Source organism: Ptychodera flava, chromosome 9 (genome assembly GCF_041260155.1).
Source record: "Ptychodera flava strain L36383 chromosome 9, AS_Pfla_20210202, whole genome shotgun sequence".
NCBI classification, from domain to species: domain Eukaryota; kingdom Metazoa; phylum Hemichordata; class Enteropneusta; family Ptychoderidae; genus Ptychodera; species Ptychodera flava.
In genome coordinates, this window is record NC_091936.1 from 20,802,041 (window position 1) to 20,828,683 (window position 26,643).

General features: G+C 37.6%; 2 protein-coding genes and 2 long non-coding RNA genes across 4 annotated transcripts; 3 read left to right on the forward strand and 1 right to left on the reverse strand.

Annotated features, from left to right (window-relative positions):
• Positions 1–2,278: 2,278 nt before the first annotated feature.
• On the forward strand, positions 2,279–8,528 carry LOC139140302 (WAP, Kazal, immunoglobulin, Kunitz and NTR domain-containing protein-like). Its single transcript, XM_070709462.1, has 5 exons — positions 2,279–2,566; positions 4,852–5,013; positions 6,370–6,669; positions 7,120–7,204; positions 7,689–8,528. Exons 1-5 carry the CDS (start codon positions 2,503–2,505, stop codon positions 7,690–7,692), a joined length of 615 nt encoding a protein of 204 aa, XP_070565563.1. The 5' UTR covers positions 2,279–2,502; the 3' UTR covers positions 7,693–8,528.
• A 763-nt stretch (positions 8,529–9,291) lies between these two features.
• Positions 9,292–12,219, forward strand: LOC139140303 (uncharacterized). Its single transcript, XR_011553974.1, has 2 exons — positions 9,292–9,489; positions 11,680–12,219. It is a non-coding gene; the product is annotated as an uncharacterized lncRNA (long non-coding RNA).
• LOC139140304 (uncharacterized) lies at positions 11,839–16,123 on the reverse strand. The gene is made up of 3 exons (XR_011553975.1): positions 15,984–16,123; positions 14,485–14,692; positions 11,839–13,519 (listed from the first exon to the last, which is right to left on the reverse strand). It is a non-coding gene; the product is annotated as an uncharacterized lncRNA (long non-coding RNA).
• Positions 16,124–21,064: 4,941 nt separating this feature from the next.
• On the forward strand, positions 21,065–26,606 carry LOC139139622 (uncharacterized). The gene is made up of 5 exons (XM_070708499.1): positions 21,065–21,203; positions 22,995–23,147; positions 24,515–24,751; positions 25,543–26,393; positions 26,456–26,606. The coding sequence occupies exons 2-4, from the start codon at positions 23,102–23,104 to the stop codon at positions 25,632–25,634; spliced, it is 375 nt and encodes a 124-aa protein (XP_070564600.1). The 5' UTR covers positions 21,065–21,203; positions 22,995–23,101; the 3' UTR covers positions 25,635–26,393; positions 26,456–26,606.
• Positions 26,607–26,643: the final 37 nt, after the last annotated feature.

The window sequence follows — 26,643 nt, forward strand, 5'->3', positions numbered from 1 at the left end:
GAGACACAGTGTTGTAAATGAGTTAAATACTGCTACAACACCTGTAGTAAAAAAGGTGTGCCGACAGTAACACGTCATTTTATTACAGTTGCCAGGTGTTGGCGAGAAGTAAGCTTAATTAAATCAGGTTTTAGCCTGACACCGAATTGTTGACAGCATAACATGCGACATGCGCCTCACTAAAGCATGAGGTGGTATAAGTATAGGTACGCCACATGAAGAGTGGGGAAGGGTGATACGCTCCGGTGATATGCGTGTTGCCCCCACCACCTGTTCTAGATTAGGTGCAGCCAACGAACAATGCACTTTTAAATGGGTCCTTACTATGATGAGATATATTGTGCATGACAAGTAATGTGAACTGATTAATTTTAAGTCCAGAGGGTAATTAATTAGCTGTTCATAATTTGCCCTCCCACAGAAAATTTTTCGACTTAGGCCTACCCTCCCGAACTCAAACTTCATTTTTACCCATTCCCCACTTATTTTTGCCTGTTTCCCTTCCCCGCTGTGAATTTTTGAAGCTCCCTCGCCCTGTGACGAAAAAAACTTGCCAATTTCCCCTGCCCTGGCAACAATTACCCTCAAAACGTTTTCGCCAAGCCCTGTCCCCAGGACAATCAACCGATATCCGCCCTGCCCTACAAAAAACCCCTAAAATTTGCTCCCCTGCCACCTAAAAACAAGTCCCCTACCCGAGCAAAATTAAAATTTCCCCTGCCCTCAAAAATGCCCCTGAAATAGCTTTTTCCGATGAATAGCTCCGTTGGCTGCACCTGCTAGAAGTGAAGAGGTCCTGTCCCCTTGGACAAACTCCCTACGCAACTGCAATTCAGAGAGAATATGAGTTAGCCGCACAGATCTAGCAAATGTCAACTGTACACATGTCGGCGTTGATCTATCAGATAACAAACTGTTTACTCTATTCATGTTGTCTGTTGAACAAGTTCTTCAAATTCCGTTTCTATGTTGGGTCGACACGTTCTTCACAAATGCTTAAACTTCGGGTTAAAGTATAGGTGCTTGAAAATTGGATACGTGGGCAATTGAAGTACAATTGGTTGCCAGGCCTTCTGAAATCGTTCTGCCCACATACACAGATGATGTTAGCATTGTATTTGACGACAATAACTAACTTGAATCTACCGATTTCATTAGTCTTCGACATCTTGTCGACCCTTTCTCCAGTCTTCTTTCCCCCTTTTCAATCTCAGGGTTTTGATATTTTTTGTTACCAACCCAAGTTGGCCATCTTAGTAACCTATCTAACAAAGCTCTCCGGTCCGTCCATCAAGATAGTTTACAACGCCCCCGGCCCATACGACAATTACACATCAAGCAAATGAAGATACTTGTGCATTGTTTTGATACATGTGAATCATCAGGTCAACAAGTAAACATCCAAATCCCTGCCAGTCACTTCAATGAAGAGGAAATACACATTTTTGTGTCATAGACCGATCCTCCTCAAATATTGAACCGTGGGCGCAATTTTAATCATTGAAAAACAACACCTCGTCTATGTGTGTCTATAATGTCTATGCATCTATAAACGACCTTTGTACACACACTCATAAAATTAATGGCCAGCCCTTGCGTTTATAAATTTCCGTCGATTGTCGAATAATATATACTGATAATGGCGGAATAAGGCAGGTTGTCCTACATATTTTTAAATATTTAACTGAACTGGAAAACTGACTCAAGAGCTGCGCTTCATTAATGAATATGTGCTCATACATGTGTATTGATAATTAGTCGCTCTGCTACGATTTAAGGTGTGAATAAAAAAGAAATATTTGCTGTACCTAACTTTAATAAATATTCAGATATATGGTTATGCATACTTTGGTTGGTAGACTGAAACAATATGATCTCTTGAAAGCTTAGTCTAGTAACAGCAGCATGTCCTTCCGTGTCGTCCATAATTTATGAATTCACCAACGGGTACCAACTTACACCGCGATTGTAAAACTCGTGTATAGTCATAATGTAAATAACCTGTAGGCAGTTTATGGTTTTGAAAATATTTTAGTCGTAATTGTTTTAGACGATTTTTTTTCAACCTGCACATTGTATTTTTTCTCTTAAAATCGTACCAGTAACTGGTTAACATGCCAGCTGCAAGTTGTGACCTTTGTTTAGCTCAGGGGTTCTAAAAGTGTCCAACACAAGTGCGTACTTTATAAGGGCATAGAGTTAAAAAACCTGATAAACATTGCAAGGGGCTGTTTGAATAACGGTGATATCTCATTGCGCACCTGAAACCATAGTTCTTAAACGGAAGTGATGTCATTGCAAGCCAACTGTAGGGAGTCACGGCACCATCCCACTGTCGGGTCCGAGTTAGGAAGACATAAAAACCAGTCGATTTACTCAAAGGGGGTCACTACAGGTTGAACTCCAGATAGGCGAATAATAGGAGCTACAATTTTACATAAATCTGCGTACAAAAGTTGTTGCGGTACAGTTGAAAGACTAACAAGTGGCTGAAGGTTTACCATGAAGTCCTGTGCAGTTTTTATCTTCATTGTCTGCTGTTTCGTGGCGTCGGCATATTCACAAGGTAAAATTCAGTTTTTCTAAATAATCAGTTTTTGTGCCGTACTACACGTTAGACTAATATTACTTTTTATCTCAGACCCAGGAATCTAATCTTTATTCGAATTATTCGTGAAGTTTTGTCGGCATCCCGTCATGTGGTGAGGCGTGTGTTCGAGGTAAGCGACGCGAGAATCAAAGGTCTGATATGGTGCAAACACGACGCCATATAAGTTAGTTAAACGTTAATTATAAACCGTTAGAATTGACGAGACAGGTAACAAAGACTTGCTGTCAGCTGATAGTGCGACTTTGAAAACGTTTCGAGAGATTCAAGGAGTTAAATCTCCCAGCAGATCGTACACACCAAGGCAGAAAACATTTTTCAACCAGAAGAAGTTGCCATTCCAAAAGCAAAATGTTCCTAATTTTTTGTTGTTTTATTCTCCTTGGTGTGTAAATATCGATAAGTCTGATTGTCAGTGATAACAGTATCGCCTGGGGCAGACTTTCTGACAATGTTTGGGCAATCAATCTCCCATATCGCCATTAGATTCGTTACATCCTAACTAGGATAAGATTAGGCACAAAAAAAATGCGTGTGTTTCCATTAACAAGCCCTCAGGAAATACGGTAGGTTGGTCGGGACTTTTCAGAATTTCTATTTGTATTTTAGTGTGAACCATCAAAGACACGGAAATTCGGCCAAATAATGCCCGATTTTTGAAAATGAGAAAAAAAAGGAGGCGGATGGTTTTTAAAAAGCTTTGTTCGGGTTACCGGAAACACACATTTTTTTATTTGAACAAACATATTTTTTATTTGGCTTTATCTGCAAGTTGCCGAGCTCGCAAAGTTCTGTTCTGCTTCCAGGTTTTCGATTCTATCAAAATATTGAATATGATTCATTAGATTTGCCGAGCAAAACCGATGATGATGTATCGCATGCAGGAAATGGTCACCGATTTAAACAGACAACAGATTAGATAGTGACATATCCAGTCTCAGTTTGTTCAGATTGCTTCGACTTTCGTGATTTTCGTCGCTGTTTCTGTCGGGCAACACTTGTTGTATGTCTGCTTCTATGACGTAACTGTTGACAAAGACAAAGTAATGATTTGTGACTTGTTTTTCAAACTTCTCTTGGATACAACAGTAAGACAACAGTATTTTGCTCAGTAAAGAAGAGTTGAAACTTTCTGGTTTACTGTGACTGCGATGATTTTTTAGCAGAAGGTTACATTGCACGAATCGTTGAAAAATAAGAGAGTTTCAGAACGCGCCATTTCCTCACGTGAAATGACAGATAATGTGGTCACCTCCGCCTCATCTAAGAGTAATACATGGTTTAAGCCATCGACAACGTCAGCTCGGCAACGATCAGTTTTTCGGCCTCAAAACTTCTTCTCGTGTACCCAGACCTAGCTTATAGTACTTTGATGTTCAGACCGGTAAAAGACGAGGTCTTGCCGTTTCATTGCGATGTCTATCAGTAATTATTCGGGATCGTAAGTCGAAATTACGTTTAGAATACATTAGATTAAATGCCATGCACATAATTACCAGTAATATTGAGCTAGATTGAGCCTCGGTGACAGATTTTCAGACTATCAAACTTTTACAATATTCTTTTGATCTGTCATTTGTGGGGGCTCATTTTAAAGGTCGTGGAGTATATAAAGTTTTTATTGGCTTATTTGTGTGAAACTCAAAAACTTTAACTGTTCCAAATAGAGTTAACACAGGGATGGCGGACATTTTGAATTTCAAGCATCGGTAATAAATAGGCAATTTGTTTCTCCAGTTCCAAAATGTGCACAGCGACCCCCGGTTTTTATTCTTGATTTGGTAAGAGAATGGGTTAAATTATGCCTGGAAAAAAGTTTAAGTAAAAGTTTAGATATTTCATTTTTCGAGGCGGGAACTACTTTAAAGCCTGTTAAAAATGATGGGCTATTTCGTACTGTCGGTACTTTGTCGGCCATTGAACAGTGCAATTGCAAAAATTTGTGTCGGCCATATAAAGTGATGACGCCAGAGAAACATAGCTGTTATCTTCAGGGGGGGAGAATGATGCATATTAATATTTAACGGCATTATGTTAGGGGTACACTACACACTTTACATTTGATACACCTGTTTTAAATGCGACCTCTCCATTATGATAATGGAAAATTAAGGAGACATGTATATAGTTGTTGGACAGTATATTGCCTGAAGTCTAAAACCAAAGTCTTATGAAAATACCATAGATTCAAGTTCATCGCAATTGATGTATCATGACATGACGTTCGAATGTTCTCTTTGCAGCTGTTGACGAAACCCCGAAATCAGGTCATTGCCCTCTGATAATTCCGGAGTTAGTCGGCACCTGTTCTCGTGATTGTGAATTCGACTCACAATGCAACAGTGTGGACAAGTGCTGTAGGAATGCCTGTGGAGGAACACACTGCCACCCTCCTCAAGCAGAAGGTAGGTATCCATGGTTACAGGGAAGGTTGCGGGTGGTCACCGGGTGGAGGAGGGCTACCAGCTCCCTTAGTTGCACGACCGGTAGCAAAAATATGGCTACTTGTTATTCACAATGCGGGGGACACAGACTTGATGAAGTAGATGATGTGATGTGTGTATAGTGATAGGATGTGATGAGTCAATATGAAATTTTCACCTTGTGATGTGATGTGATGTGATGTGATGTGATGTGATATGGTATAACGTCATTTATTGGATTGTATGTGCTGTACAAGACATGTGCATGATAATTGGAGAGTCCTGAAACACTTCATTGCAAATCATACGATTTATCCATATCCACTGAAATTCAATACGTTCCATGCATATAGTAAACTGTACCTTCTCAGCCTAGTCTCGAGAGCTTGTTAAATCGTTCCATAAATTGTCGAATAATAAATCACACAGGAAGCATCAACGACGAATTTAAAAAAACAAACAAAACAAAACAAAAAACTCAAAAAAACAAAACCGAACTTCCCTAATGCTCTGGAAAGCTCTGAACTAAGAGGCTTTTGAAATGGCGTTTCTTTGCTTTGCAACACCTTTAGCGTTGTTTTGTTTCGAAAGATTACATAAAATTTGGGTTTAACCGTCTAGTTCCTGCATTCAAAGATTCCTTGAATACGGTTTCGGCAAATTTTAGAATGGTCATGTTTGAGATGTACTTAATGAGTGCGGGATTGAAATTAGCAGCATAGCTCACAGTGCTAGGCTGCTTAATGGACAGTATGCAACAGTTGGACACTATACACGTTCATGATCGGCGTTTACGCTAGCGCTCTCAGGACGTTAAGGGTACCATCATTGTAACTGTATATAAAATTTTCGAAGATTTTTCTGCTAGAAAACAAAATGTTTAATGTCCATTACTTTTATAAAACGAGATTATGTTGAACTACAAAGTTAGTCTTGATGTGCACAACATGCAATACTATTGTTAATAACTGGATTCCGGTCCGGACTTATAGTTCGTCAGGTCAACAGTAACATTGAAAATTACACACGTACAGGGTTGAGATGAAGAGTTGAATTGAACACTGGGGATTTTGAACTCATTGTTGGCGTAAAACTACTTTGTTTTACAAGCAAAGCAAAAATCATGGAATATACATCAACAGGTTTTGTATTACTATTAATCTGTCGTTTACCTCTCTCTGTCTCTGTTTCTCTCTGTCTCTCGGTCTGTCTGTCTGTCTGTCTGTCTGTCTGTCTGTCTGTCTGTCTGTCTCTCTCTCTCTCTCTCTCTCTCTCTCTCTCTCTCTCTCTCTCTCTCTCTCTCTCTCTCTCTCTCTCTCTCTCTCTCTCTCTCCTCAGATCCCTGCATAAACCACAAATGTGAGCACGAAGATGCCCAGTGCGTCAACGAAGGTACGCACTCGATTTGCAAATGCCCTGAGTTCTGCATCGAAAGCTACGACCCAGTGTGCGGACAGACCGACGGATCTGACGAGATCCAGGAGTACAGCAACAAATGCATGTTGTCTGTCAAAGCCTGCAAGTTGAACAAGAAAATCACCGAGGTCCTCTGCTCCTTGAAAGAAAAGGCAGGAGCAGGAGTGAAAGATATTGATGATACCATTGATGATATCAAAGACGACATAGAGGATAAAATAGGTGAGTTTCTCGTCCAAGGTCAAAGGTCATAAGCAAACTCTTTGCACGTACCCAAAGAAAGTTTAAACTGTTCAAATTCATCTTTTCAAACTAAGTGGAGGCAAAAATAACAATCAAGACGACTTTCGATAACCAGTTATTGTCTTACATTATCTCAGAGATGTAAATATTGTTTAATAAATCAAATTTAAAGGTGTCTAGCCAGCCATTTATCAACAGATTTCTCTAATTTTTAACCTCAATTTTGATATTCCATAAAACATACTTGCCTGCTTTGTTATTTATTTTATATTATAGCAACAACATTTAAATCGACACCAGTAGCTTTGACAATTAAACGGTCTTCACTGTTTTTTTGCCGGGACCAATTTTTCACGGACTGAGTTTTTTTTTAAACAAACTGAGTTGTTCATCGCTATGGTAATACAAAACTAATATTAACTGTTACAGATGACCTCAAAGACGGAGCAGAGCATGTGCAGGGCGGTTTTCTGGCAATCGTCTTCTCCAGCATAATGGCCATGATGCTTTTGAGGTACAGTAGCAGTTGTTTCCCATCTGATTATTTAGAGACTCGCAACTTAGCTTGTCTCGAGCCGATACCACTCATTACACTTTCAGGCCTCAGGTCGAGAGCCTTTTTAAAACGCGTGGGTAAAAATATGACCGGGTTGAAATAGTCCCCAGGTCATGGAAATCATTATGCTTCGAAAACAGACATGTTATTAAATCACTGCATTGAAGGTCACACTCGGTCTTTATTATTGCCGGATTTTCCTGTATTCTAGTTCACTTTGTCATCATCTTGTCTATGTGAAACATTTATGTGTATTGAAATACCCTGTCTAGTCTGCTGGGCCTCGTCCTATTACCATTGTATAAAACCTGTAGTGCTTTGATCAAAGTTTTTCCAAACCTTTCAAATGTGACACCGTAGACATTGTGGTAAAATGTGTTTGAGAACCAACTTATGTGCACCATGAAACATTGAAATTTATTTTTTTCTTAATGTTTTACAGATAAGTGTGACTACGCCAGCAGATCAACCTAAAAAATTTATCAACGCTTCCCAGCTAACAACACAAAAAGCTCCCGATGGTCTTATATGATGGCAACGCTGACTTTACTCATGTAGTGTATGGGAGACCTTTTTCTTCGTTATCATCGCATATTAGAAGATTATCTCGATCTTTTCTTTCTTATCTTTTGTTCGGCGCTCCCACTGCCAAACTTGAATGTATTCCTTTAAGAATTTCATCCTACACAGGGATTTCTTGATTTGGTCTTACTTAATGAGAAGATCATATTATGAGGGGAAAGCGAGACAAGATAAAACGAGCTATGACGTCATTGCTGACACTTTAGATCGCAGAAAATTGAAGACCGAAAAATAATGTAGATAAAAAACTTTTGTCGGTTTTTTTAGCACCTTTACCACTAAACTTGCCAAGTGTAATTTTAGCAACTTTTTTTAAGACTTTAAAGCTTAAACAAAATTAAATTGAATTGGAGATTAGAATGAAAGCCGTACATGGTAATCTGTTAAATGTCGATCTCATAATGTTAAATATTTCCGACCGGAAGTAATAAAACTACACCCTTTAGATATTTACACACAGGGAGACCATCACATTCGCGAGAAAGCACTTTCTGGAAAATACTTGAAAAAAAATTATTGAAACCGCTTATAATATCGTGTAGAGCTCTTCAGAGGAATATGAAGGCCAAAGTCCGCCGACAAAGATCCTGAGTAAATTTCACCTACCATGTCGATTGCCTTATTGTGATGTAATTTATTGTTTTATTTCATTTTTGTTTTTTTCATTTTAGAAAATAAAGTTTGATTTTGCCCTCGTGTACTTCCTGTGTACTTCCTGTGTACTTCCTGTGTCATTTCCTGACCTCTCTGACAGATCCAATCATCACGATCTCTCTAAAACACTCACAAAGTTATCATTTCTCTCGTCATCAAAAGCAATAAATAACTATGCTAAACATTTTCACTATAATTTGAAGTAGTTGTACCATTTCACCATTTAACAGAAAAGGTGCCCAACACGATTTTTGTGTGAAACAACGTAGTCCAGTCAAAATAGGGTTAGACCCACCACAAATTGCAACAGAATTTTTTTCTTCAGAATGCATTTTTGAGAGGTACCCAGAACAACATATTAAAAGTTTACTCGAATCCGCCTTGGGGAAATATGCCTAATTTGCATAAATCAAATATGGCGGCCAACCATCCAACAAAATAACATAATTGGCCATATATCATATGTTGAACAAGCTATTTCAGTGATTTCAAAGTCTGAAACTAGTTATTTGGCTCGGGAAATCATTTTGGAGGTATAATATTTATATAGGCACTTCATTAAGGCACATGAGCTGTAACTTTTTGCATTATTTCCATGATTTTACATTCAAATTAGAATTAGTTCATGTGGATTAACTTACTGAAGGGTGTGCAAAGACGTGTTATCGGCCACGTACTCAAATCGCACGTGTAACTTTGAACGAGTCAAATAATAAAACGGTGCCGCACCCGATTATGGCGGCGCCCATGGCTTGAGTTCGCAAGAGTACACATAAAGTGTGAGTGTTGCGCATGCGCATTAGATTCCTCACAAGAAAATGGCGTCTCACAGTGGGAAACGTACGCCCGGTCATATCGGATTCTGACAAGGAATGGAGACAACAGCGCAGTAATGCGTCTAAACGCCTTAGCAAACTAGACATCGAAAACCAGATCGGGAGATGGCTTCAGTTAGAGGAAAAAACAGGGCTTGCAAATCCCGATTTGGCGGAGGAGTTAATTGATTGGTAAGTATAGGACCGGACAGCGAGTGACTCACTGACTGTACACAATATACCGTGTCGAATAGTGCGTGCGAGTGCTTGACGCACCATGGGTTGTGCAACGATGCCTTGATAAATTCACTATACATGTATTAATATTCAAAGTTGGTCACGTTTTAGCCTTTGAAAGATCAACTTTTGACTCTCCAAATGCTAGGAAACACCATAGCTTGAAAAGAAATCACAACAAAATCTCACACTCGCGTACGGTAAGCTTTTACAACACAGTGAGTTACGTACTGAATCGTTTCACACATCTTGTCGCAGTTACAACAAGAATCGAAGTAAACAGTCACTGTCCTCCCCGGACCAAGCGACTGCTATTGCTACTGTTTTTAATACCGCCAGTTCTAAGCGCATGTTACGAGTTGGCAAACATCGCCTCTCGTAATTAACATGTGGTGACAGGTGCAGCCAACGGAGCTACAGCAATATTTGAGGGCAGGGGGAACTATTAATTTTGCTTGGTTAGGGGACATATTTTTAGCTGGCGGGGGAGCAAATTTTATTTTTATTGTCGGGCAGGGCAGATATCGGTTGGTTGTCCCGGGGACAGGACTTTGCGAAAAACGAGGAGAGGGGGAGCTACTTTCAAAACGGGGACGGGAAGTTGAGCCATTATGTTTTAAGGGGAAATTTTTTCACAGGGCTGGGGAAAATCAACAGGTTTTTCATCACAGGGTAGGGTAGCTCCATGTCTGCAGGGGAAATGGAATGACGAAATTTAGGGGGGAATTTTTTGCAGGGCAGGGGAAATAGGCAAGTTTTTCCGCCACAGGGCAGGGGAGCTTCAAAAATTGACAGTGGGGAGGGGAAACAGGCAAAAATAAGTGGGGAGAGGGTAAAAATGAAGTTTGAGTGCGGGAGAGCAAGTCGAAAAATTTTCAGTGACAGGGCAAATTATGAACAACTAATTAATTACTCTCATGACCTAAAATTAGTCAGTTCACATTACTTGTAATGCACAATATATCTTGTCATAGTAATGACCCCTTTAAAAGTGCATTGTTAATTGGCTGCACCTGTGTTGAGCCAGTACAGCAAGAAATTTCGTGCACATCATCAGTTTCATCTGGTCACGGGAAATAAATAATTTTATCCTGTTGTGTAACCTTTCTGTATAAATTGTCCGAACTATGGATACATCTTTGCTTAATGAGTCAGAAAATACTTGTTAGTAGTAGCACAGACACTAAAAAAGAGGGTCTATGGTAGTAGGTAGTGACGATTTAAGATTTGTATTCAACATGATTCAATTAAGGTGTAACTATTGATCCTTTCAAGCAAAGTAAAAAATTCCATTTGCTTTACAAGTGTATCTGTTTTGAGCCAAAATATAATGTAAACATATTTGTAAAGTAACCACTTTCTCACAGTAAGTGAGGCTACCCACAATTCCCCTTGATTTGTTCACTCAGATATTTTTTTGCTAAAGGCTTTTTTCAATTTTATCAGTTTCTTAACAATTTTTAACTTGCAATTTAAGTTCAGGATTATTTGTTAAAACTATGTTCCAAAATTATTGATTATGTTTAAAATTCAAGAATAAATTGAATGAGAAGTCGATGTTTGGAGGTGCTAAAAATTGCACGCTTGTCAAGATAAAGTTATCAGCAACTAAGATGGTCTCATCATACCACCTGTCAGACATGCAAATTTCCTTTGTTACGAACATTAAAAAAAAATCAATATCCTTTCTTTTACCAACACAGATGCAACTTATTCCCTTGGTTTCCTTGAAAATATTGTGTGTGACTGTCAAAAATCTATGTCGACAAAATTACAAAATTGCTATCTCCTCCGCGGAAAAAGGGTTGATCTTCTCATTATTCACAGGGAGAAATCAGAAAATTATGATTATCAGAACTATGTTGCCAGAATTTTAAAATATGGACTGAGTTGTTCTCTGTACAGAAGAAATTTGCTTCAGTTCAGTTAGTGATCTCCGTGTGTACAGATCATGGAGAATTGTGGGTAGCCTCACTTACTGTGTTTCTGTTTATCCATGGACACTCAAACCTCATGATTGTAGACTTACTTCAGCCATTCGGTCATGGTGACAAGCAAAAAACTGATAATGCCAGATGTTTAGATTGTTCAGCCTTTTTCTTCAATTTTCATCACACAAGTCTGCTAACATTTTATTCCTTTCAGTTTCAGGTTTTGCAAACTACCGTGCAATGTTGTGAATTGAATGGTGTCTTCAGTATGCTGTAGCTGCCCAAGTTGTGATGTACAGAAAGTACTCTATATGGATACATTTACCATCTTCCCTTTTAGTAGAGATGTAAACTTTCTTAAAAAGCATGACAATTGTATACATTTTAAAACGTTACCTTTTATTCAACACATCGTCACTGTTTTCAATCTTAAAAAAAGCTTTCACCTTTTTTACAGTAAATGAGACAGTAAGCATGCAAGATAAAACATTCAAAATAAGAAAAAATTCATGTACAATTAGGGTAAATCCCTTTCAGGTCTAACCCCTATTTATAGGCTGAATTCGGGTACTTTACTGGGAACTCAGGCAGGAAATAAATAAAAAATTAGGACAATGATTGCACTGAATGTCTTGTCACATTGAGGAATGTCTGTCCCCAGGACTGGCAAAATCCTGGTTATTGGACGAGTGTCTCTGTAAATACATGACATGTATGCAAATAAACGTGTACAACAATAAGTGTACATATAAAACTTTGCGTGGAAAAATTCACATCAGTTGCTCCGTAGACATGAAGATAGCCATTGATGAATTTGATGGAAGCAGATATTCAAATTTGTACATGGAATGAGAAATGTGGCACACCAATACACATCACCATGAAAGGGTGATACAGTTGTTTGGCCAAAGCCAACTGTACTCCACAACTACTTGACACACAACAGTTACCGGTACAATGGATGGTACGGTAAACATCATATGTTGAGGTCAACAAATTAAAATAGTACAGTTCATCAGAGACTTCCCCCTGGTATATATACATACACCACACAATAAATTCCCACAATTTGGTTTGATTTCTACACACGACATTAGAATTTTTGTAACTTTTTCAGTTCTGCCTGAAAGCAATAAGGCAAACCCTCTAGACAAATGCCATACTTTTGGTGAGCAATTTATGACAAACTGAAGAGGTCATTCTCTTAGATAGAAAAGTCAGCATGTAAATTTCTTTTGTCTTTCTGGTGGATGGGGAAAGAATATCCTTTTGTATTATGAAACAGGTGCAACTAGTCTCCCTACTTTCAATCACATTCTGTATGGCTGAGGACACAATCAGTGGAAATTTATGAAAATACTATCTCCTCTCTCAATCAAGCATAATTTTCTGAGTCATTCAAAATGGCAATTTAGAAGAATGGTGTCCTTTAAAGTACATTTTCAGAATTAAAGAAACCAGAAATTGTGTACACAGGGGAAACTTTGTAGATTTCACTGAAGAGTCTGAGTGTATAAATCATGATTAACATGTATAGGAAATATCAAGTACTGTGCCAAATGGGAGGTAACCAAGCTGCTGTGTTTGGGTTAAATGAGCTATATATCTTGTTATAATTTGGTCACAATTATGCAATTCAGCACCATTTTACAAGTGGTATAGCCACAAACTGATTACATCAAATCACTGTACACAAGACACAGACGCCCTGAAAGTTTTGGCACTGTGTATCGTGTATGGCAGTTTTGACGTCATCAGTTAGTGGCTATATCACTTGTAAAATGATGCCTGCAATTCCCTTTATGCAAAACGTGTTGGAATGAACCCTGTATATTGACCAAACTGATCAGGATATTTATCTCTTATTTCCCAAACACAGCAACCTGGTATCACTCTAGTTTCCTGCGCCAGGTTTCCCATGCTCCCACAAAATAAATTGCTGGTATGCAGCATGCCTGTTGCACTTGTGGTAGTCATCAAAGTCATTGGTGGCCATCATATCCATCCGACAGGCTCTAGCAACTGCAAGGACTCCTTCGGCAAGGCAGATAACTCTGAAATCATGAAAAATATGATATTTGTTTCAATATGTATTGCTTTTGAGTATATTTGCCATTATTGGATAAATTCTCATTGATCTCTACTTCCTTTCCCAAAGTTCTGAGTTTGGTACTAGTTTGCTTGTCTCAAAAATATTTTTGGAAGAACAGTAACACTGTTACAGTATCTATGCTGATCTTCTGAGAGGTGTTCTTCCTTTGAAATACCAAAATGAGGATTTTTATGTACACATGTAACAGTCTCGTCTTACATTTTAGAATTCCTCTGTGACCATGCCAGTGCATTCTCAACACTCAAGAGCATTACGTATCCAAAAGTCATTACATAAATAATTTGCCCAGCACACATGGCTTTCCATCTCAGTCAGTTGGTATTCATCACATTTAGAACAATTATTACATATGCATCAAGACTGTTTACCAGATCTGATCTAAACGCAAAGGATGACTTGCAGTTGATTGGATTTATTGCATTAAATTGACAATTCAGCCCATAAATTATCATGGGTAGGGACAATATGGTTAAAGTAGGAATTCCCTAATAACTTGTATGATGATTTTCTTAGAAAAATTTCATGGCAAACTTTCTGCTTGTTTGCATTCAGTTCATAAACATGCTGACTAGCAATCTGGAGATACAGAGCCCAGGCACCTCCCCACAACATTTTCTCTCAGCAAGGGTTGGCATCTGCTGACAGTTTTGACGGACACATCAATCTTGACTGCTTTGTGAAGGTCCAGGATGGGATCCTCCAGCCTGTTCAGATAGGACTGCAAAGTCAAATATTAAACTTATGTCCCTCTCAACCACCTGCAACAGAAGATCATGCTTCTGTTCTGGTGTCATTTTCTGCAGCATCTCCTGAAAAGAAGATGATATTATTGCGATGGCTATATGCTGATGTCAATCTGTATGCCCCATTATCACGGTGTGTATACAAAGCAAAAATTTTACTTACATGAAGAGTATTTTTCCGTTGCTGCACATCTCGCAATGCCTCATCTGCTCTTGTCACAAGCCTTCCCTATCTAGCCCCTCTTCCTCTGCCCCAACCTCTGCATCCCTGTCCTCACCCTCTCCCTGTGCCTCTCCCTCTACCCCTGTCTCCCTCTTCTTGCTTGGGATTCAGTTATTACAGAACTATCAGTAGAATCGGTCGGTGATGTCTGCAAAATGAAAGAATCAGAAAAATTACAAAGGAGATTCAAATGTAGATATACTGCACTCTGCCGGTCACTGATCAGTGTTGAGTTTTTCTTTGTTACCATCTTCTCTTCTAAGCAAAGCCAAGTAAGTAGTCGACACTTTACTCTAATTCTTGACCATAACATGGCAAGTAAACTGTGGGTTAACTCTTGGTGGAAATTAAGATGTGTAAAGTCAGACTAAAAATTTGGAAGGAAATATGCTTTTGATGCATAACATATATATTTGACATTTTCAAAGCCACTGCATAAAAGGACCACCTTTGTCATTTATGTTGTATCATAGACCCTAGAGAAATCCACTGAAAATGTGTTGTTTACCCATCAAATTTCCCAGCAAATTGTACTTCAATCAAAAGCCATGGCGAAAATACAAATCACAATAAAACAGCTGTTTGTCCTTGTTTTTGTATCACCATAGCAACGTTATAGTCACAAGTGCGAACAACGCCGTTTTCTCCATGCTCAAAGTTTATCGCTTTGAAAAGAAAATTTCTAAAACGAGTTGGCATAAGTTTACAGCTGTACTACACATCACACAGCCGCCTTGTACCTTTCTTTCTACCTCCATGGTTGTAATGCTACCGTAATCATCACGAAGCTCGCTAAACTCGTCCTCTCAAACATAGAAGTAGGATCGGGGCCGTATGTCTCAACAGTACGATTAGAGCTGACTAAAAACACACGAAAGGCATTGTTAAACTCAAGGTTATTCACACAATAATTCCGAATCTATGTGAAGTAAGTAATCCGTTTGCAAAATGACTCGGAAATTGACAGTGTTCAGAAATACGATCGACTGCATTTGGTCAATGCCGCTCATGGTTCACGCATCATGCGCATGGCTCACTCAAGCCAAATATCATCGAATACGTTCGTAATTACAAAACCCGAACGGCGTATCGCTAACTGAAAACCATTCTGGGTAAATCCAGATTCAAAACGAATTACTAGTTCTGGAAATCCATGCGAAACAACGAACCACAACGAGAATCTAGCGTACGCTAGCCTATGGGCAGCTACCCGTACGCTTTACCGGACTTACCAGCGGCCGCCTGGCCGGCCAAATTCACAAACAAGCTCTAGTTCCTTGTCATTTCAATCGCATCGTTTATGCCTACAACTGTTGTAACACCCTCTTTGTTCAAATGAAACATCGAACTGGAGAACAATCAGCATTAAATACTTGGTTTGAGGGGGCAGAAAACACGTGAGTTTGTTTACAAAATAGACATAAGCTAAGTTACATTACCTCATGTGTAGACTCCATTGTTGTCGAGTTGCGAATGGCGTCACGCTCCCACATCGCGCAGTATCACACAGTAAGATCCCGCTCTCGTCCTCCGTGTGACGTTGCATTTGCTGTGTTCTTTGTCACGTGACTGCTTTTGCGAAATGGCGGTACATTTAAAATGAGGCGATATCGCGAGAATTTCCTTGCGTTCTGTGTCGTTTGTGACTGTCCTAGTATGTTAGTTGAAGGGTATATCGCTTTAATAATTGCAAGAATTCAATCAACATTCGAGACGTTTGGGGGTTATTTTAGGGTAAATAAAATGTTAAAAGTTACAGCTCACGGGCCTTTAATTTGCATATTTCCAATATGGCTGCCAACATTTCTATCAAAGACATTTTCGGTCATATACCACGTATTAAACCAGCTACATCAGTGATTTTAAAGTTAAAGGTATATTTCTTTGGCATGGACAAATATTTGTCGAGATGCAATGATTTGCATTGGCACTTTGTTAATTTGCATAAATCCAATATGGTGGCCAACATTTCTATAAAGGACATTTTCGGTCATATACCAGGCATGGAACAAGCAATTTCAGTGATTTTAAAGATTTAATATTTTTCTTGGGTATAAAGAAACACTTTTAGTGGTTCAATTTCTACAAAAACCCTTTGATAATTTGCATAAATTAAATATGGCTGCCATATAAATGGTCCGTTGCCTTAATAGCTTCTGATATAAATACGGGTTTGGTATAGTTTTTAGGAATCTATCAAGAAGAAAGTGTTAAGTCCTTTGAGATTTATTAATTTTGATTTTCTATATATGATGACTGTTAATGATTGTTAGTCTTATGAATAATATTTTCTCTTTCTGAACATAACATCAGATTCATCTGTGTACGGCATTTTTGTAATTTGTGTGGGTGTTTAACACTGTACAGTGTCAAAATATGTAATCTGTAATGTTTAATGTCGAAAAAAGACGTGTTCAAAATCTTCAGTTTTAATTTAGGCTGAACCCCCCTTCTTATTGATGGTTGCATCTTTATAAGATCCCCTAGATGATAGGCAAGAAGTCATCACACATATCAGCAAAATACAATAAATACAACAAAGCAAAAAAACAGAAAAAATGATATGACCAAATAAAAAAAATGCAATAATAAACACAAATTAAAATTTTGATCTATTGCAAACAATGTCAGATTCATAAAAACTTTAAGGACACACCAACTTACAAAAACTGAATACTGCATGCTTTAACAAAGTCTTACACAGAATCCAACTATTACACAATACAAGCAAGTACACCAGGAGTCGTTTTTCCTAGTGTCATTTTCCAGATGTACATGTTTGTATCGTGTAATATTTGGATTCTGTTGGGCTGATGAGTTGTTTGAATTAATGTTAAACCTTCGCTAAGCGTGCAGTTTTCAATTTTGAGAGTTTGTGTGTTGATCAAGTTTTTAAGAGTCTGACAAAATTTATCTGTACTGTGGCATTTGTTATTTTTGGTCGCATTATTTTTTGTTTCTGCTTTGTTATTATCTTTGTTGTCTTTATTGTATTTTTGCTGTTATATGTGATGACTTTTTGCCTATCAAATAGGGAGATGTACCAAATTCTAAGATGCACTCGTCACTAAGAAGGGGATTCAGTCTAAAGCAAAAAACTAAATATTTTGTACGCCACTTTTTTTAAAAAGGTAAACATTAATGATTACATGTTTTGACACTACAGTATAAAACACATATAAAGACGATTGGAACTAATTTGGGATAATTGGATGGCGAAGTAATGGCAATTTCATCTACAAATTTAATCTCATCTGCTTTTCGTTTTACGTTACACACTTGTTTTTATGAGTAATTTGCAATATTGCAACATTCAGCTATACGGCACCTAACATTTTTGAGAAATTGAAAGATATGAAAATCCAATTATCCCAAATGAGTTCTTATCGCAGTGTTCTCCCTGAATAAGGTAACAGGGGCGTGGCGCCCACTTGTAAGTTCCGAGCGCCCCCTTGCCCAGAAATGAAAAAGATTTATTTTTTTTAAATAAGTAGTGCCGTAAACATATGAATCCAATGTTATATTCAGAAAGAGATTATTATTAGACAACTAACAATCATTAAACAGTTGTCATATGTACAAAAATCACAAAATAATTAAAATTGCATGGCTTCTTACATCTCATTAGTAAACGCACATAAACATATATGTATTTTAATCCGTTCGGAAGTAATATGTAAGTCCTCCATATTCACTTTAACACTCTTTTCAAAATACAATATATTTATGGAGTATTTTAACGAATTCAGGTATCACAGACACATATTAAAATAAACTTGTATTCTTAAATGGATCGTTATTGTTAGTAAATTTATAGTATATTTTCGACATTTAAAAGAAAATGAATTTTAAAAAGTTCAAAGACTTAAGGTGAGCTGCACATTGCCAATACAGTTTTTTCAAAGGAATATCTAAGATGACAAGGAAACCCATAGAAACTATTTTGTGAAGTGTAATATTTCAGAGTATATGCAGAAAAAACGACAAGTATATTTTTCATTATCTATCTTCATTCTAAAATGGCATGGGCTTAAAGAATGACAATCGAAACAGTGCTTAAAATCATGATAAGCAAATAAATCTTATTCAAAACGTAGGCATTTTATTGCAAAACAAAATAATTGTTTTGTTATATCGCATTTAAAGAACATAATGTGAAAATTTCAGAATATTTGACCCAGCCAGACTGGAGTTAAATTCTTTGGAAATCTTAAAATTGGAAAAAAAGGAAGCAGGAAATCGGGTGATTTGCATACATTTGCATACATTAACACTATATCATGCAACTTACGACTGCTTGCCAAGCTAAAAAGTGAACTTAACCAATTTTTAATCTTGGCTTAACAAATTAACCACAATTGGATAAATATTTGCAAAAAAATTATTTTGGTCAAAATACGGTGTGTTGGGTGCAGTGCCCTCTTAACAGTTTCTTCTTGATATTCCTAGTGCTTAAAACTCTACCAGAACCTTAATTTATATTAGAAGCTATTCGGACATTATATGGCAGCCATATGAATTTATGAAAATTATCAAAGTGTGTTTTAAAAAAACTGAACCGCCAAAGATGTTTCTTCATGCTCAAGAAATATATTTAAACTTCAAAATTGCCGCTCTATTGGATTTATGCAAATTATCAAAGTGCCAACGCAAATCATTGCACCTCAAAATCGTATGTCCATGCATAAGTAATATACTTTTAACTTTAAAATCACAGAAATAGCTTGTTTAACCCTTCGACTGCTGTAATTTTACACCAAAATTTTAATGCAATATTTTACCAATTTCTGTGAAGTTTTCTGTACGTTTTTTTCATAATTTTGGACAAAATTGATATCATATTCCATCAGCAACAGTTTTTTATAAAAATTTTGGCAAAGAGCAGAAAAACTGACTGTGGAACATTTTACAAAGTTGATAAAAATAGACTTCGGCGCTCAAACGATTAATGCGTGGTATATGACAGAAAATGTCCTTTGTAGGTATATTGGCACCAGATTGGATTTATGCAAATTAACGAAGTAACAATGCAAATCATTGCATCTCGAAAATCGTTTGTTCATGCCAAAGAATTATACTTTAAGTTTTGAAATCAGAGAAATAGCTGATTTAACCCTTTGACTGCTGTAATTTTTACACCAAAATTATAACGCAATATTTTACCAATTTCTGTCAACTTTTCTGTACTTTTTTTTCATAATTTTGGACAAAATGGATACATTTTTCATCAGCTACAGTTTTTTGTCAAAATTTTGGCAAATAGCACAAAAATTGACTCTGCTACATTTTATAAAGTTGATAAAAAATAGACTTTGGCGCTCAAAGGGTTAATACGTAGTATATGACAGAAAATGTCTTTTGCAGGTATATTGGCCACCATATTGGATTTATGCAAATTAACGAAGTACCTATGCAAATCATTGCATCTCGAAAATCGTTTGTCCATGGCAAAGAAATATACTTTTGACTTTAAAATCACTGAAATAGCTGGTTTAATACGTTGTTTATGACCGAAAATGTCTTTTGTAGGAATGTTGGCAGCCATATTGGAAATATGCAAATTAATGAAGTGCCTATATAAAACATTATATGTCCAAAATGATTCCATGAGCCAAATAACTAGTTTCAGACTTTGAAATCACTGAAATAGCTTGTTCAACATATGATATATGGCCAATTATGTTATTTTGTTGGATGGTTGGCCGCCATATTTGATTTATGCAAATTAGGCATATTTCCCCAAGGCGGATTCGAGTAAACTTTTAATATGTTGTTCTGGATACCTCTCTAAAATGCATTCTGAAGAAAAAATTCTGTTGCAATTTGTGGTGGGTTAGGTGCCAAAATCTCGTAGATTGACTGGAATAACGTTGGTATTATGATACGTTTCATCCCACACGCTATTGTCCAAAAATAGTTCAAATCGTATCCATATGAAAGAAAGAATTCTCGCTAGTATACACCAAGCAGAATCTCTCTTTTTCCTTCTTCGTCATTAAATTGTAGACATACCATAGGTGATTTGTCAGCAAACAGTTTGATCTCTTTGTGGGTGGTTCATTTGTTGATTTGGATTGGCCTGACCCATGTTCACATACCAGATTTTGATACCACGCATCCAGTCATCAACTGGATCGGTCAACAGATAGTGATGTATATGAACTGTGTTCCGGTTAAAAACTCCAGTTGTTTCTAGCTTTATCTCAAATAAAACCGATTAACTTTATAAAACTTCCCTAGAAACCCTAAGGACTAGCACAATGGAAATATTCAATATCAGGAAGCACCTTTGCGAGAACCAGGAATTTTAGGATTAGATGCCACTATAAATAACTGCTGTATGACATGACATGTATGATGAGCAAGGCAGTGTCAGCGCGAGATCACCGTACAAGATAACGCGTTAAAAATTAATATACGAAACTCAAGCAAGTTAATGTTTAACCATGGAGATGGCATGGAGATGATTTAATAGATCTCTATCCTTTAACCAGGGGCAAGCGGAAGTGACGTGTAGGCAGAAACCTCTAACGGCATTAGTTGTGGATTCTGTGTATCTGACTCAAAACTGAGTCGGCAGTTTCAAACATCATGGTTCTGTCGCTGCCAGTTTTTTGTTGTGGTCACGACGTGTTTCACAGCAGTAGTAAACAGTCAAGGTAAGTGAGTCCTGTCATGTGGATGGTATCAAATTCCGACAAGAGTGGTTGTCTGCGACACAAGGTGTTATGTTGATGTTAGTTGTACGCAAGCGCAGGCATCAATTCACCGATCGCGAAGCACATACTGTCCACATACTGTTACAGAAAAAAAAACTATCTCTGAAAATCAAAAATGCAGATTTAGGTAGTAATGGAGAATAAACAACACCGTTGGCCATATCTTACTGATTATGGAACTTTAAGACCTGTTGCTGACACGATCGCCAAGGTTGTCTGGTAATATTACCGAGTGCGCCACCAGGGGAACACAAATAGACTTGGAGTCAACATGACGGTCAAACGAATCAAGGCGGTACATCTAGTAGAATAGTCGTAGCTGCACTCATATTAACCAGCGTGCATTGGCTTACTCTGACTGAAACGTTAATCCCGCAGTCTTGTTGCCATTAAACATTCAAACGGAATTCACAAACTCTATATATTACACTAACGTTCGATACAGAGGCGATAGCTTCAATAATTGTAGCCCGAGGGGTGGTTTGATACGTTCCGATGTCGACCTGAGGGGTCAAATAAGGAAGTTAAACGCGAATCGCATTAATGACCCCTCAGGCTATAATTATTTCAACTATTGATGCGATGGAATGATTTCGATAGCTTCACCATCTATGCCATGTATGGTGATGACGTAACGTCTTGATGCATAACCAAACATGCATACATTAGGAACATTTCCGATCTTCTCTCTGAAGTATGTCGACAAACGAGTATACTAGCCTTGCAAAAACGTTGCATGTATGTGCGACAATCAATGTTATTGTTAACAAATGAAATCTAGTCCAGACGTGGATTCACTTTTCTCGAGAACATTCGACATAAAACACATCCATCACCGGGCATGGTTAAAAGTAGAAAACGAGTACGTGGTTTACAAACAGAGCAAACATACTGGAAAATACATGAAATGGGACTTCAAATGGAAGTTTACATAACTTTATAGAACCGCGTAGTGTGCGTCAACGAGTTGAGACACCTCAATTGGCCAATTAGGGTCACGTGACAGATCAGTAATACTCGATATATGAAACATAAGTTGAAAGCCATGACTGTACGTGTATTCAAATAAAACAGATATTCACGAATATTTGCAACTTGGAACCTTAGGTATAAATTTACATTTATTTATTTACATGTAAATCGAGCTATTTGTCAAACAAGTAGTAGATTTACCGTAAAACACTAGCCGCAAACGACGCACAGTGATTTTGTGAGTGCTTTCACTATCGTTACCAATTTTCATCATGGAGTCATTTGCTATTCAATTGTAATTATTTTGATAGGAGTGGTCGACCTGACAATAGCGTATCTGTTATATTCTTCAAACGAGCAGACAATCCATGTGTCAGGATCTTAGTATTTGTGTGAAATACTGTAGTATCATTTTCGCATCATACACACTTCACTGGAAGCGAACATTTCAGTCGTTATTCCACTATTTTATATTTCCTTTTCCATGTTCAAGGGCAAGCCGGTTTCTTGCGCACAAAATTTTCTCTAATAATCATTTTTTTAATTTATAGGTATCATAATAGGAATAAGGGCCTCGCCCGTTAAGTTCCTCTACCCGTTGACCATTTAGTCAACGTTGAAAGTCAGAGCGTCGCCCTATGTTCGACACTGAAACTTGACACAAAATCGCTGATGGATAAATTTGGAAAGTTTTGAAATGTAACTGTATAGAGTACGACAATGACTGAATAAGCTTTCCGACCGCTCTTAAACTTGTAGGTGGCGGCAAATACGGTCACTGCCCGTTGATAGTACCGGAGTTGGTGGGTTACTGCACGAGAGACTGCCAGGAGGACGCCGACTGCGATGGCAGTGAGAAATGTTGTATGAACAGCTGTGGCGGAACTCACTGCGTCGAAGCAGAGTTGCAGCGTGAGTAAGACGTGAAGTGCCGGTGACCTAAAGAAATACATGTACTAAGTCTTTTGGCTGATGAATTTGATCCATGGAAGTTAAAGGGCCAGTAATGCTAACTTTTGTCAATTGCAATTTCTTATTCTACTCCGCCCACTATTTAGCTTGCCAACTTAGCGTATATATGTGTAAAATGCATTGATATTGTTTACATTTGAATTCTAGTCCGGACCAGAAGTCACTTTTCAACAATAACAACGCATTTTACACACATACGGGCTGAGTTGACAAGCTGAACACTGTGTATATCAACATGCCTTGGGGAGTAACACAAGGCGTTATGATTGACATTCAAAGCAAAAATGGCAAAAATTATCAAATACATAAGCTTACTTAACGCACGCGGTGAGAGTTATATCTGAAGTGTCTTTATCGCACAAACACTTCCATAAATGCAGGAACGTGGAAGAAATATTCTCACACAACCATCAACCATCACTTTTTTTTTATTGGTCCTTGATACAGAAAAAGTGTACAAAATCTTATGCACCCTTAATTTGGAAATCAATAGAAAATTTCCAACACTGGAAGTTATTGCGGGAGGTCAAAATTAAAAACATGTCAATAAAGAAAGTGGCAAAATTTAATTATTTCTTATTGTACGACAAATTACCACACAGTGTATCTTTTTAAATGGAAAGTGAAAAAATCAACATTATGCACAGAATGTAACGTATTAGAAAATAACAAACATTTTTTGTTTGATTGTGTATCTTAAGCGCCGTTTTGGAAACAATTTAATGATATCTGCAATGATATATTCAATATTAAAATCACAATTACCTGGTCTCATATAATGTACGGATATCAAATAACATGCAACAATTTTAAATTATTAAATTTGTTACTAATGCTTGCTACTTTTGCTGTATATAAGGGACAGCTGACCAACATTAATAGTATAACAACACATCTTGTTGAGGAACTTTCTGTAGTGAGATATTTTTAAAAAAACCCAAAGTAATTAACGATTTATTGTTCGACTGTGATTGTTCTGAAGTTTTTACTTGCTTTGTTTTGAGCAAGTTTAAGTTGACTTCACCGTTTGTTTGTTTTTTTCCCCAGACGGTTATTTTGGAAGTCAAGTAAAGTGATGGATTTTTTGGCGATGTACTGCAGGGTTTTTTCCTGGACAAATTACTTATACTGTAAAAATGACAAACAGATGACGAAGTAACTTTTGTTTTACTTTTCCTGCTTATCCAATCAAGATGTAAACAAGTTTTTGACGTTGTTAACATGCTTTAAGAAATGCCAATAAAGTCTTCGATTGACAAAATAAAAAAAAAAACCAAAAAACCCATCACTTTTCTTTTCACCTGCAGGACCATGTGACTCACACGAATGCCAACACGAAGCGGAGACATGCGTCGACATGAAGTCCCACTCGATATGCACCTGTGTTACAGCGTGCCCGGATTACTACGCGCCCGTGTGCGGGAAGATCGCCGGCCTTAACTTTGCACAAGAGTACTACAACGAGTGTCACATGACGATGAAGGCTTGTCAGACGAAGGCAGCTATCAAAAAAGTAAACTGCAAATCGTATCATATTATTAACGGTGAGTGATGGAGACTCGAAGTGTCCAACACCTGGTTGTTGGCTTACTTGCTTGCTTATTTACTTACTTCGCTATAGGTAGCAGATTTTGTATGTCCTTTTACTCCAAAATTATGTCAAATTAACCCTTAAGCTTAAAAAACTTGCTGTTGGCAGAGACACACACACACACACACACACACACACACACACACACACACACACACACATACCGATACTAGCTAGAGATAACGGAAAATGCTTCAAAACGTTAAAGTTACTTCCCCTCCGAAATAAATTGTTGGTAAATCTTTAGTTTATTGAATGCTTTGTTTAACCCCAGGGTCCAGCAATGGTCGACTTGTATGCGTACGACATTTTCCCATCGCCTGTTGCAAATTTCAATTTCTGTTCATCTCTATGTGTTGCTCTGACTCAAATGCGCAGTACGAGTACTTACGTAGGATGGTATGAACGTCACGTACGAAAAATGCTATGAACGTCACGTACGAAAAATGCTACTTGACCAAAATTTCACAAGATTTTATCAGTTTCTGAACACGTTGACTAGTACACCTGCCGAGCGTTGCGTTACCGTGTATGTATGGTATAATATTTGTTTCTGTGTGTATACGAAAGTCAGGCATGCGTTATGAATTCTCAGGCATTCCGGGCAAAATGCCATCGCACCGTCCTACTCCCCATAGGGCGAGCGCACAGTTTGGTCACATGACACAGTTTTCACAAAACCCCTTTTTTCGAAAAATGAACGCTATCTATGAATAATACTTTGTTAACTTTGTGTTCTTTCAGGAGCCACAGCAACGACACAGCCTACAGTTTTATTGACATTTGTGACCTCAGCGGTGTTGCTTCTCATCAGATTGCTGCTCTATGACGTGTGAGAGTTACTTCTGTGGATAAACGAGGGAAATATTTACAACTTCGGGAATGTTTTACCTTCAGTTTGTTTACTCTTGATATCAAAATTTTCATACGTATTTAGAATGACATCTTTGTACCACTTCATGATCGATTATTGGCCGGATGAAACACGTCAAGATAAGAGTCGGAATGAACGTATTGAAATGTGTACAATGAATGTAAAAACCAAAAACATTACCCTAGGGTAACTTGAAATGAATTAAAGTATTATCTTTCTGGCCAAAAGTAAACGGAAAAAAATTACTGTAGTGCCCGGTTTTCCTTTGAATTGAAAACAAATCACTGTCAGAGCGATTAATTATTAATATTGAAGTCGATCATACTGTAGTCACGGGCAGAGGTTGATCTAGCCCTGAACGTGAAAGTGGTAATTTATGAAGGTCACACAGCTATTCTCTAAGAATTCCAAAGCTTGCAGTTCGCTTGTAAGGTGTTTATCTCTGTTCAGTATTCTGTAAATGATTTGGACTTCTCGATCGAGATATTTTCAGTAAGAAACTGCTTCTCCTGTATCAGAACTTTCAACTCTCTTAGAATAAAGATTATTTATCATGCGAACTATCTAAGTATACCCCTAACAGGCAAACTGGCCATCAGTGTAAGAAGCCGTAGGTCAACATTGTGCAGAATGTGTTCACTTCAATGCGATATCATGATAGCGCCACCATCGTTGATTGGTGAAACGTCAAATGTAGTAAAAGGAGATTCGATATTTAAAGGTTTTTTTTTCCTTTAATCTCACATTTCTCTAATTTGCTATTCAAACTGAAACAGTTTTTAGGACGTGTGCGCTTTATTTTTTTAGGTAATGTTCAAGTGTTTTTATGATAATGGTCGCCTATTTAATGCTTCTTTTCGGGCGTATCCGACTCATATTTTCTTTGCAAATGTAACAAATATAGATCAATAAACGAGAGATTCCTTCTAACAAATTGAATGAATTCTTTCACTCTACCATGGAACATTTAG